Raw genomic sequence first — 13,687 nt, 5'->3', positions numbered from 1 at the left:
GCAGTCGCGGGATGCTTTCTAATGCCCTCCTGCAACACCATCATAACGAAGCTTCCGTGTTCCCATTCAAGGAGCACAGTAAAATGATCAGTAAATAATTTCTGTTTGGGTGTTACCGTAGGCAGACATTTGTGTTTTCGAAGCAGAGCCACCTCCCAGGCGAGTCAGGAGACATCTCTTTGACTGCATCAACGAAATGCAGAACCAAACACAACTGCAACTACTGAACCAGATGGAAGACTCCTTACCACCTTCCTAAACTCCCGACCCATGAATACCGTTATCGAAGTCTAACCACCACCCATTCCATACGAAGTGCTTCAGCTATCTCGTGAGACCCGCGTAACTTTGGCTCAATCGCGGTCTGGATATTGCAGTAGTTTAAACTCCTACTCATCCAGAATTGAGCCCGACACACCCAATATATGTCCAGCATGTGAAGTTACACCGCACAATAGTAACCGCCTATTTCCATGGCCTCTTAAATCAACCCTAGCACACCTCTCCCTGTGTATCCAACCTATCGAAACGGCACCTTTCCTGGGCCTACCGTTGGATGAGTTAGACGATGACGAACGGTGACTACACCGCCTAGTTAACTGTTACAACAACAACACTAAAGAAAAAAGCTTCCCATGTGAACTTTATAAATACCTTCAGAGTATTCATATAAACAAAAAATAAAAAAAATGATCGGGAATATTTTTAATATTTGATTAGTCTAAACAAATATAATTGAGCTTTGAAAAACTAAAGAAAATACATTTCAGAATCATTGTTATGCTACTTGAATTATGATGTGGAAACTTATTTATGTGAATTACTGTAGGTATCCTCGCAAGTGTGTGTGTGCAACACAACTGCATTACACATCATCGCACAGACTAACAGCATTCAACCTCAGCTGCTTCATTGCCACTCATCGCTTTTGCTTTTATTGTTTTGCGTTCTTCCCATTAATGCATGAAGGGAATGTTGAAAAGTGGCAATTTTATTTAAATCCAGCATTCTTACATACATACAAATATAATTTTTTGTTGTGATTCGTATTCTAACACCTCCGCCAATTCAGCAGAATCCTTTATTAAATTAGGCTGGGTGAAATGTTTTTGCAATATACGCATATTAGGAAAAATATCTAAATATATAATCTCATTTATTTATTTTTTTTTGTTTTTACACTGACAGCAGATGTGAAAAAATTGTTTATGCAAAAACGTGAAATGTGAAAAATACAAAATTATAAATAAATGCGCTTTTACAAAATCCTTGAAGTAATGGCCTTGACTTTTTTGCTTGCACTCGTAAATGCGTAGAAAATTTCGCAAGGCAAAATTTGCGAAAATTAGTATATGTTTTTTCAGAAGTTGTTGTATAAAAATATAGTCGCCTAATATTTTTTTTAATTTAAAAATATTTAACGATAAGAGGCTCCTTGCCTAGCTTACGCTATTGTTTTGATAAACTAGCACTACGTACTAAGCGAAATCGCTTTCGGTGCCTCAATCAATTAAAAGATTTGTATGAAATCAAAGCGCCGAAAATGTGTTTAGCCTAACCACGATTTTTGCCTCCACTCTTCTTGTTCGCTGCTGCGGCGATGGAGCTCTTATATGAATAGCTTCAAATCTTCCTCAAAAATTGTCGAAAAAACCATCTTAGCAATAGTTCTGAGTCGGCTATAAATTAGCATCGTTCCGTCAAGTAGACCCGACTATCGCGAAAGAAGTGCTATAGAGAATGCTGCGACTCAAGTAGCCAGTCTAATGGCTACGCATAACTTTCTCTATAGCTCAGCTATGGTGAAAAGATTTTTAGAGGTAGCAGACAGTTATTCGGCTCTGAGCGGATTCGACAGATATGCCGACGTCATTCGTTTTGTGTTTCACTAAGCTAAAGCTAAAATTTGTGAAACAAAAAAAGAATGACGTAGAATCCAAAATTCCCCTCAAAAAACATTTGTTTTTTCACCATACTTAACAAGCAAACCTGGTATCTATCATCCTAGTCGCGCAGCTGTAGTTATTGTTGTTTTAGCAATAAAATATTTCCCATAAATGTGTGGTGAATTCTATTGGAGTGTCCGTTCTTGGCTGCCTGCTCTGTCTTCTGTAATGGCTTTTTAAGTCTCGGAACCACTTTTTTGACTGCTTTCATCAGTTTTAGGTCACAACAGCATTGCCACTTAGCAAAAGCTAGACTCAGGCCAGTGTTGAAGAGTCGACAAGTAATTATAAGAGCTTCAATTCACTCGCATTTTGTGGAAACTTTTTCAGAGGTGATCTGTCTAGCCAGGTCTTAGTCACTGAAATCAATTTTATTGAAAAGTAATCATGTGCTTCCGAAAAAGAGTATATTTGCCTTTTTCTTTAGGGCATTGATGGCTGTCTTGATTGTCAGAAAATATATTAATATCTTCTTTCTTATGAAAAAATAAATAAAATAAATCGCAGTTCTGAACCACTAATCTACCGCATCGCTAATATACTCCTGCGATACTTCAAAGACACTACATTGACCGAAGAGAGAGACAGTTTAAGTAGATGATAAACGGTTCACTAGACAGGGGCTAATTAATCGGCATACTAAACATATGTCTTGCATGTGAAGACACCCAACACGACACTAACCACCTTTTCACATGCCCCACTAAACCCACTCATCTAACGCCCCTCTCCCTCTGGACCCAACCTGTCGAAACAGCAAGTTTCCTGAGCCTACCTTTAGATGAGTTAGACGAAGACGAGCGGTGATATACACTACACTGACAGAGGATAGGATTGCTGCTAAAACAACAAGAACAACAGTTTAAGTAGAACAATACATTTGTAATTTATTACCGCATTTTCAATTCTGCTAAATTTTGTTTAGAACAAAATATCGGCCAAGTGGCCGCCTCGGCCTCGGCGGCACACCTCCATCCGATGGTCCAAATTTTCGATGGCGCTGAGGTATAATTGAGGTTTTATGTCGTTAATGTGCCGAATTACCTCATCCTTTAGCTCTTGAATTGTTGCTGGCTTATCGACGTACACCTTTTCTTTCAAATAACCCCAGAGAAGGAAGTCCAACGGTGTCGAATCACATGATCTTGGCGTCCAATTGACATCGCCGCGACGTGAGATTATTTGGCTATCAAATGTTTCGCGCAAAAGAGCCGTTGTTTCGCTAGCTGTGTGACAAGTGGCACCACCATAACAAGTTCGTTATCATCTCACGATAGCGAACATTATTCACAATAACTGTCTGACCGGCCTCTTTTTGGAAAAAATACGGCCCAATGATGCCGCCGGCCCATAAACCGCACCAAACAGTCACTCTTTGTGGGTGCATTGGTTTTTCGGCAATCACTCTTAGATTATCATTCGCCCAAATGCTGCAATTCTGCTTATTGACGAATCCACTGAGGTGAAAATGTGGCTCATCACTGAAGATGATTTTCTTCGAAAATTGGTCATTCACTGTTGCCATTTCCTGCCACCATTCTGACCATTGACGACGCTTGAAATGGTCAAGAGGCTTTAGTTCTTGAGTCAATTGCACCTTGTAAGCGTGCAAATGCAAGTATTTATGCATAATGTTCATCAATGACGAGCGTGAGAGGTGCAATTGTTGGGCACGGCGACGAGTAGAGGTGGACGGCTCTTCAACCACACTATCGCGAACAGCAGCAATATTTTCTGCAGTACGAGCTGTACGAGCATGCACTGGTGTTTTCACATCTCCTACAGACCCGGTTTGCTCAAACTTTTGCACAATTTTTCCGATTGTACACACATTTGCACGATTAAATTGACCGAAAAAATCATAAAGTGCGCGATATGCATTTTGATTTGAACGCCCGTTTTCATAATAAGCCTGAATAACTTTAACGCGTTTCTCGATTGTGTATCTTCCATGGTTCAAATTGAGTTAGTCTGAAATTGAAAAATGTCAAATGAAATGCCCAAAAAAAATTGACGTTTAGGTGTGGTTCACATTCTACATCGGCCCTTAAAATTTAACCACCCTTTGTAAAAAATAAACCATTTCAGAATTTATAGTAGCGAAGTTTCTCAACAAACCCACGATGGAGAGAATAATAAGTTGGCACCGATCGTGGTACCGCTACTTTGCTGTCAGTTAATTTGCCAGAATTTTTCTGTGTGTGTGTGACGTCGCACTTGTGCAATTTATTCGTGTGTTGTTTGTGTGATTTCTTCTTTTTCTTGCTTTTTTGTTCGCATTTTCACATCTCCCTCATGCAACTGCACCAATGGGACGTTACGCGCATTGATATTTTCCCAGGTTTACAGATAAGTCATTTAGATACACAGATTTGTGAGTTAACATTTTCTCATTAGCGAGCAAACCATAACATCGTATGCGAAATTATGAATCGCCACCTCGATGTAGAGAAGCTTATTTTTTTATTTTTTATTTATATAAGCTTATATAATGTTAATTAACATATCGCACCCTAAATACAAAAGGGTCACAACTCAAAATGTACTTCTGCTCAAATATGAACGAGACGTTATCAATAAAACGGTCCGCTGATGACATATGGCAAAAATAATTTTTTTGTTTTTTGGTAGGACTGTTATAAGCTTACATGGCAAATTTCAGCGTGATATGTCACATAGTTTGTTTTCTGTGCTACTGTAAACAAGTCAAGCTCGAGTGTGGAAAATTTTGAGTTGTGACCCTTTTGTATTTAGGGTGCGATATGTACAACCTAAAATATGCAGCGCTAGCATCAGAGGCTATCAGCTGATGTGGAGAAGCTCAAACTGATATTCATACATTCCATGTGTCGGATAACTTCCTCATGCATTCAGCCTAATCTTATTCAATTATCATTATTTATGTGACTCGTTTGTGCCAACATTCAAACATCCTTCACACATCATCAGCTTAATCATTTAAATACAAATCTGTTCATATATCTGTGTATATTTATATGGTCATTTGTACATTAAGAAATTTTCTCTGATTTCTTTCAGAATTCGCTGCAATAAGAATTAATTAATTCTTTACAATTTGGATTTATCTCTGCGAGGCTGAGAGATCGATTGTGTGGGACGCGCAGCAAAACAATATAAAACAATCAGCAGCAGAGAAACGACTGCAGTAAAAGCCAGAAGCAATTAAACATTGCGACAAGCCAAATCTGCGTAATAAATATTTCATTATTGCTAGAAAATAAAAAACAAATAAACGCAAAATATCACAACACTAACGCACAAAACAACCTCTAACTCAAGGCAGTTGAGTCTGCGGCTGCGCCGGCAACGACGGCGCGATCGTCACTGAATGTTCAGTGTCGCTGTTAATAAGTGACAGTTCGGTACGTGACGGGGGTTGTGGAGGGTGCGGGTGACAGAGGCTGGTTGGTGCAAGCGTCGAACGCACGCATAAGACACCGTCAATAGAATAACGTCCAGCTTAGACACCAAGACGGCTCAAAATGATCTCCAACAAGAAATCGTACGCCATGAAAATGCTTCAAATAGCATTGGCCTTAAGCCTTCTGCAAGTGGATCCGGAAAATCGCCTACACAATTGGGACTCGCAGCTGGAGTTGCGCGATGGTGACGGTTGGGAATTGGAAATGTTGCGCGCCGTACCGATGGTGGAGTATCCCTATGCGAATCGTAAAACTATGATGCCGCTGATTGAGGATCTAATACGCTACGATCGACAACACGATGCCACGCCGTCACAATACAATGTCACCGCTTACATGTTGAACGTACAGCATGACGGCGGGACAAATCAGACGGCCACTTTGCCGGAGTTGCAAGCAACACCGAGTAATTCGGTTAACGCTGGCGGAACCGTGAATGTGGCGGGAGCCACTGCGCTGGAGCAGGCAGCCAATGCTGCGGCGGCAGCAGCTGCCGCCAGTACGAATGCCAGCAACATGGGACTGCCTACATCGGAGTTGGATGCGTTTCTCAATTCGGAAAACTTTCAAGACCAACGTTCGGTGTGGGAACAAAATCTGGCCGATTTGCGTGACTTTGGTGATCTCGCTGTGAATAATCCGTACGCTGGCTTGCCGCTCAAGGATGAGCCGTTCAACAACACTTATATTGATTTGAATTTGGACATGTTTTTTCCCAGCTTTGCGAGTGCTGCGACAGCAGCGGCTGATGCTGTGAAAGAAGAAGTGGAAGGAGATGAAGAAAAAGCAATTGGTGCTGGTGCCTTAAATGACACATATCCAGAACCCGCAGATATTGCCCGCATTAAAACCGAACAAGTAGATAAGGAAGATAAGGAATTTGTGCTGGACAACGAAGTGGCAAGCTCCAGTTCGAGCAGCCTAAATTTGGGGTCTACTGTGGCAGTCATAAAGAAGGAACTGGAGGGCAGTGGAGACGACAGTGAGCAAGCGGAAGCGGAGGATGTGGATTTGAGTCCCTTCATTAGTCAACTGGATCTAAACAAAGAGGTAACATATTTGGTTTTTAAATTCCTAAGTCATTGTTTAGATGTTGCGAGTTTGTTTAATGGCCCAAATAGCAAAAAAAAGGTAAAGTTTTCTGCGCCGTGTTGAAAATTCAATGCACTACCCCGCTTGGTATTTTTATGGATTTATATTTTATAAAGGAAATTGGCTATTTATGTGTACAATAGTAATAGGCATACACACTCGTTATGACTCGTCCTGTTCAACCCAAAAATAATATGTAAATCTCATTCAGAGTGTTGTAAGGACGCTGTAAAACCATTTATTTGACTTATTTTGACTTTGGGGGTTTGTCCGTGCTCCTCCTTTTTGTGGTGGGCGTCTTGATATTTTTCCACACCGAGCTATAGGGAGGGTGTTTATTTAGTAATATTGATTTAATTTATTTTTTATGTGGGCGAAATTGATTTGTTTGCGTAAATGGCGTGGCATATCGAACAAGATTGGGATATGTCAATGTTTTGCATGTGAGAATTTCGTCGTCACCAATATTTGGGTTTGCTCTTTTGTTTAATTTGCTCTATATACCTAAATTGTATTGATCCACTTCAGTAGATACTTATTTTCAACTCATAGAAGGTTTCAGACACCAAATATTTTCAGATATTGTGGAGTACTTTAAAATAAGAAGGTTGTTCTTTTAAATTCAAACTTGTCAATAGAGCAACTGAAGACGTCCTACGGCTCATAATTCATACTTAGAACCTATTTTTCAAGATACTCGAGGAAAAATTGAGTTTTATAAGAGCTCAAATAATCAGTTAAATGATTTAACTGAATGCACACATCTAAGCTTAAATCGCGATTTAGCTAATCCTCTGCCTGCAGCCCCGATTGGTATCAAGGAGCTACTTTGATGTTCGCAATTTTAACTGCGCTAGGGATTTGATATGCTGATTTCTACTCAGCCAAGAGGTGCTCCTCCAGCAGAAGAAATTAGTTGGTTCTACGTTACCGGAACGAGACTTTTTGATATTTTTATTTAATTTCATAAATTTATGGCCTTCGGACACAGAAAAAAATATACTACAGGGTCCGGCACTCGAAGTGTAACCAATTAAAAAGGTCATACATTTAGTTTGGAAAATTACTTTTATTCAATTCAAAGTAAAAAATTTGTGAAAATAATACAAAATTAAGAATCAATTTACTTTTGCTCGATATGACCACCTTTTGCCTTGACTATGGCCTTGAGACCATCCAGAAACAAATCGTAAGCTGCCCGAATGTGATTTGCAGGTATTTTGGACCACTCGTGGACCATGGCTTTTTTCAGCGCCTCGAGACTGGTGATTCTTTTAGTTCGGATCGTGCTCTCCAAAATGGCCCAAAGAGAATAATCCATCGGATTCGCGTCTGGTGAATGTGAGAGCCATTGTGTGAACGTTGTGAAGTTCGGAACGTTGTTTTTTAGCCATTCTTAGTTCACTCGTGCTTTGTGAGATGGTGCCGAGTCTTGTTGAAACGTCCATGATCTGCCACCGAAATGCTTGTCTGCCTCTACGGCTTCTACTCGTAAGCAACCTCCAAAATACTCTTCCGATAATATTTCGCATTTACCTTGACGCCATGATCGATGACTCAAATTCTCGTACGAGCGGTCGCTCAAATAAACCCTATCGTTTTGGGCGTTTACGAATTGCTCAATTTGAAAAGTTTTCTCGTCAGAAAACAGATTGTTCGGAAAGTGATCGCTTTCGGCCAAGCGAAGCAAATCCTTCGCTCTCTCAAGTCAGACTTGTTGCTGTTTTAGTGTGAGATCATGCGCCTTTTGGATCTTGTAAAGCTTGACTTTGAGATAATTTTTCAGTATGCGGCGGATGCTACGGTCAAATATTTTCAGTTCATTCGCCATTTGATTGGCAGTTCGTCGGGGATTTCGCTCAAGTCGCTTCTTCACTTTTTGAACCATTTCACGTGGCGTTACAATCTTTTGATGACCACCTCGATAACGTTTCGCGATGGTACCAGTATCATTGTAACGAGTAATGTGCGATAAACAAAAACTTTATTTACTTTAAAGTGCTCGAGCTCACGAACAATCCCTGGCTACGTTTGAATTCCATATCTGATTTTCCTTTTTCGCGTTTACTCTCAGCAAAATGCTTCCGCGTGCTTGTAATCAATACTCTGGACTGTCATTTAGTCAATTAACAGACAACTGATGCACGAGAAGCGGTCTGAAGTTGGTTGCACTTTGGGTACGGGACCCTGAAGTTTGAAGTTTACAAGAGCTCATATAAATAAGGGTGAGAACATCTCGAACAGCATAATTTTTGCTGGCGAAGCAAGTTTAATCCTCACAGATTAGACGACAAAAGTTTTGTTTTGAGAAAACCAAATGTAGAGCTACAACCACAAAATCTGGGCAGAACAGTAAAACACGGAGAAGGACACGTATTGGTATAACGTAACTGAGGAATGTCGTCTCAAGAAACCGGAAATTCAATTTTTATTGAAAATAGTATAGATAGGCATAAGCATTTGAATATCTTGAAGCAAAATTTTGCTAAAAGATGCCAAAAAATTTAGAATAATATTTCGAAAACGTTCGCTCCTATCATAAATCGGCGATTGTAAAAGTCATTGGCAATTGGGCATATTAGTCAAACAATAGCACAGTCGCCAGATTTGAGTGTTATTGAAAAGGGGATACCCTAAAAAATATTAATTTAAATACTAAAAATACATTATGAAAGTTTTTATTAACAAAATGGTTGCAAATATGCACTGTTGGGTAGAACTACATAATTTTGGCTGCCTTTTTAGCTTATGCTATGGTTTTGTACTGTAAAATAAACTTATTCGGAATATTCTAAATTATTTTTGTCCTTATATTTTAAATAAAAAGTTGTGTTACCAATTGGAATATCAATTTTATTCAAAATGTGTTTTATTTCTTTCTTTTTCGGCGTAGTTATGGGAAGAAAAGTTCGTTGAAAATTTATAAATAACAGTCTAAAATAGCTGTTACAATGCGATACAATTTTTATAATTATTTTTCAAGTGGAGCTACACACCACTGAGATTCAATCTTTATTATTTACATATTTAGTTCGACCAAACTTCGAGTTCTGAAAGTCAAGTACAGTAGTCCGCTTCTGTAAGAAATCGACAAAATTGTCGATTGTAATGACGTCACTTCGATACCATCCAATTGGTCGTTTGACCGAGAAAAAGTGTTTCTGCAAGCATTAATCGACAAAATGTGGAACAGTGATACAAATGGTCAGCCATGGGGCAGGGAATGTGTGAAATCGAATCCACATTAATTTGTGGCAACACTGAAAAAACTAAGCAGGAAAACCAAAATATTAATTTGGAAAAATGTATTATTTTTGCGTAAAATTTTCGCGCAAATGGTTTGAAACTGTTTTATTGTCGATCTTTAGCTCCTGGGCGATGCTTCGACCACTAACAGCCCGGCAAACTTTGATTATGTCTGTGATTTTATGGACATATTGGACATTATCGACATTTCCTTGAACATCAAAAATACCTGCACGGAATCGACGAAACCACGTAATTGTAGCTGTTACAGTATCGGCGCCATAAACACCATTCAAAATTTCAGTGGCTTGGTTTGCATTTTTGACGTGATAACGTCTTATAATTCGATTTAACAGGCTGCACGCACGAAAAAATGTGTCGTTACCTTGCTCATTACTGTTCATATGTAGTTACCTTGCTCATTGCCGTTACCTTGCTCATATTAGTGTTACCTTGCTCATTAGTGTTAGCTTGCTCATATTAGTGTTACCTTGCTCATTGCCGTTACCTTGCTCATTGCATTGAATGAACTGCAAGCGAAAGGGCGGAACGAACGACAAAGCAAACAAAGCAAACGAACGGCAACGTTCGATAGCTTGCTCTCTCCTACTTAAGTGAGCGTATATATGTATGTATGTATATGCGCAAATGTACATATATAAATTCACGTATTTGTGTTTGCATATGCCTTCTTATTGATTATTATTAATTTGATTCACTTGAAGAATTTAAAATAAAACCAAGTTTGTTAATAATACCTGTTGTTTTAATGTTATAATTATTAATTTTTTTATTATATATGAAGGAAAAAATGTATGGTATATTAATATTTACCATATACCTTATAAGATATGTTGTCTATACTAATATTATAAAGAGGAAAACTTTGTTTGTTTGTAATGAATAGGCTCAAAACTACTGGACCGATTTTAAAAATTCTTTCACCATTCGAAAGCTACATCATCCACGAGTAACATGGATTATATTTTATTTTGGAAATAGGGCTCGAGATATAGGTCAAAACGTGGACCCGGGTAGCCTTCGGATGTGTATGTACAATATGGGTATCAAATGGAAGCTGTTGGTGAATGCTTTAGTCCAGAGTATTTTTCATGCTGCTCCGTGACTAGGGTCTCGAGATAGAGACCAAAACGTGGACCCTAGAATGTGTTTGTACAATATGGATATCAAATTGAAGCTGTTGGTGAATGCTTTAGTACAGAGTATTTTTCATGCCGCTCCGTGACTGGGGTCTCGAGATATAGGTCAAAACGTGGACCCGGGTAACCTTTGGTTGTGTATGTACAATATGGGTATCAAATGAAAGCTGTTGATAAGTGCTTTAATACGGGGTAGTTTTCATACCTATTGATGACTAGGGTCTCGAAATATATGCCAAAACGTGGACCCGCCGTGTCTTTGAACCGAATTAAACCAAACTTACACACATTGTTAAGTAGGTATTGAAGATGATTTCCGTATAGTTTGAATACCTATTGGTAGATAGGGTCTCAAGATATAGGTGAAAACGTGGACCCGGGTAACCTTCGGACGTGTATGTACAATATGGGTATCAAATGAAAGCGTATTGCGGCCGTTTTTCTCGCAGTGCTCGGCTGAAACGCATCAATTGTCGTCGGTAGACATCCCCCGTAATCGTTTCATTCGGTTTCAGTAGCTCATAATACACAACACCCAGCTGGTCCCACCAGATACACAGCATAACCTTCAGGCCATGAATATTCTGCGCCGACGTCGATGTTGAAGCATGGCCAGGGTATCCATACGTTGCCCGACGTTTTGGATTGTCGTAATGGACCCACTTTTCATCGCCAGTCACAATTCGATGCAAAAAACCCTTTCTTTTGTGCCGTTGAAGCAGTTGTTCGCATGCCATAAAACGGCGTTCAACGTCTCTTGGCTTCAATTCATACGGCACCCAATGGCCTACCTTTCGGATCATTCCCATGGCTTTTAAACGTTTGGAAATGGTTGATTGATCAACTCCCAAAGTTTTTGCAACCTCTTCTTGCGTTTGAGCCGGATCTTGATCGAGCAATTCCTCCAATTCGGTATCCATGAACTTTGGCGGCGCACCCTCGCGTTCTTCGTCTTCCAAGCCAAAATCACCACTTTTAAAGCGTGCAAACCACTTCTGGCACGTTCGCTCAGCTAGAGCATGCTCACCATAAACTTCCACCAAGATACGATGACTTTCGGCTGCTTTTTTGACGTGATAACGTCTTATAATTCGATTTAACAGGCTGCACGCACGAAAAAATGTGTCGTTACCTTGCTCATTACTGTTCATATGTAGTTACCTTGCTCATATTAGTGTTACCTTGCTCATTACTGTTCATATGTAGTTACCTTGCTCATATGTAGTTACCTTGCTCATATTAGTGTTACCTTGCTCATATGTAGTTACCTTGCTCATATGTAGTTACCTTGCTCATATGTAGTTACCTTGCTCATATGTAGTTACCTTGCTCATATGTAGTTACCTTGCTCATATGTAGTTACCTTGCTCATATGTAGTTACCTTGCTCATATTAGTGTTACCTTGCTCATATGTAGTTACCTTGCTTATATGTAGTTACCTTGCTCATATGTAGTTACCTTGCTCATATGTAGTTACGTGAGCGTATATATGTATGTATGTATATGCGCAAATGTACATATATAAATTCACGTATTTGTATTTGCATATGCCTTCTTATTGATTATTATTAATTTGATTCACTTGAAGAATTTAAAATAAAACCAAGTTTGTTAATAATACCTGTTGTTTTAATGTTATTATTATTATTTTTTTATTATATCTGAAGGAAAAAATGTATGGTAATATTTACCATATCTATACTAATATTATAAAGAGGAAAACTTTGTTTGTTTGGTTGTAATGAATAGGCTCAAAAACTACTGGACCGATTTTAAAAATTCTTTCACCATTCGAAAGCTACATCACGAGTAACATGGATTATATTTTATTTTGGAAATAGGGCTCGAGATATAGGTCAAAACGTTGACCCGGGTAACCTTCGGATGTGTATGTACAATATGGGTATCAAATGGAAGCTGTTGGTGAATGCTTTAGTTCAGACTATTTCTATCTGCTCCGTGACTGGGGTCTCGAGATATAGGTCAAAACGTGGACCCGGGTAACCTTTGGTTGTGTATGTACAATATGGGTATCAAATGAAAGCTGTTGATAAGTGCTTTAATACGGGGTAATTTGTTATGTTATGTTATGTTATGTTATGTTATGTTATGTTATGTTATGTTATGTTATGTTATGTTATGTTATGTTATGTTATGTTATGTTATGTTATGTTATGTTATGTTATGTTATGTTATGTTATGTTATGTTATGTTATGTTATGTTATGTTATGTTATGTTATGTTATGTTATGTTATGTTATGTTATGTTATGTTATGTTATGTTATGTTATGTTATGTTATGTTATGTTATGTTATGTTATGTTATGTTATGTTATGTTATGTTATGTTATGTTATGTTATGTTATGTTATGTTATGTTATATTATGTTATGTTATGTTATGTTATGTTATGTTATGTTATGTTATGTTATGTTGTGTTGTGTTGTGTTGTGTTGTGTTGTGTTGTGTTATGTCATGTTATGTTATGTTATGTTATGTTGTGTTATGTTATGTTATGTTATGTTATGTTAAAGTATATGTTATGTTAATGTTAACTCATTCTCTATATCCATACAAAATATGTATCAAACAAATAAAATTAAAATTTTCTTTTGAAAAATGCAACCATTCAATCAGTATTTTCTTATGACGTTATCACGTTAAACTATCGTCAGTAAACCGACTTTGCAGACAACCTCTTTTATTCTTCATATTAAAATAATGAAGAAGAATTCCCCGCAAAAACACATTATTTGGCACGAAATTCGACATTTTCAAGTGTGGTAAAAATATTGTTGTT

The 13,687-nt window shown here is 38.3% G+C and overlaps 1 protein-coding gene across 8 annotated transcripts in view; it reads left to right on the top strand.

The window, feature by feature from the left end:
• The window catches only part of LOC129236335 (segmentation protein cap'n'collar), a 255,187-nt gene that overhangs the window by 49,768 nt on the left and 191,732 nt on the right, over positions 1–13,687 (top strand). For 6 of the 8 annotated variants that reach the window (XM_054870670.1, XM_054870671.1, XM_054870666.1 and 3 more), the window contains one exon: positions 4,986–6,439. The exons of the other annotated variants lie outside the window; for them this stretch is intronic. In XM_054870670.1, the coding sequence (XP_054726645.1) occupies positions 5,450–6,439 (990 nt within the window). In that variant the 5' untranslated portion in view covers positions 4,986–5,449. The remainder of the gene's footprint in view (positions 1–4,985; positions 6,440–13,687) is intronic. 8 annotated transcript variants of the gene reach the window in all.

Source organism: Anastrepha obliqua, chromosome 1 (assembly GCF_027943255.1).
Source record: "Anastrepha obliqua isolate idAnaObli1 chromosome 1, idAnaObli1_1.0, whole genome shotgun sequence".
NCBI lineage: Eukaryota > Metazoa > Arthropoda > Insecta > Diptera > Tephritidae > Anastrepha > Anastrepha obliqua.
The sequence above is the reverse complement of the archived record's forward strand: the minus strand, read 5'-3'. Positions and strand labels throughout refer to the sequence as shown.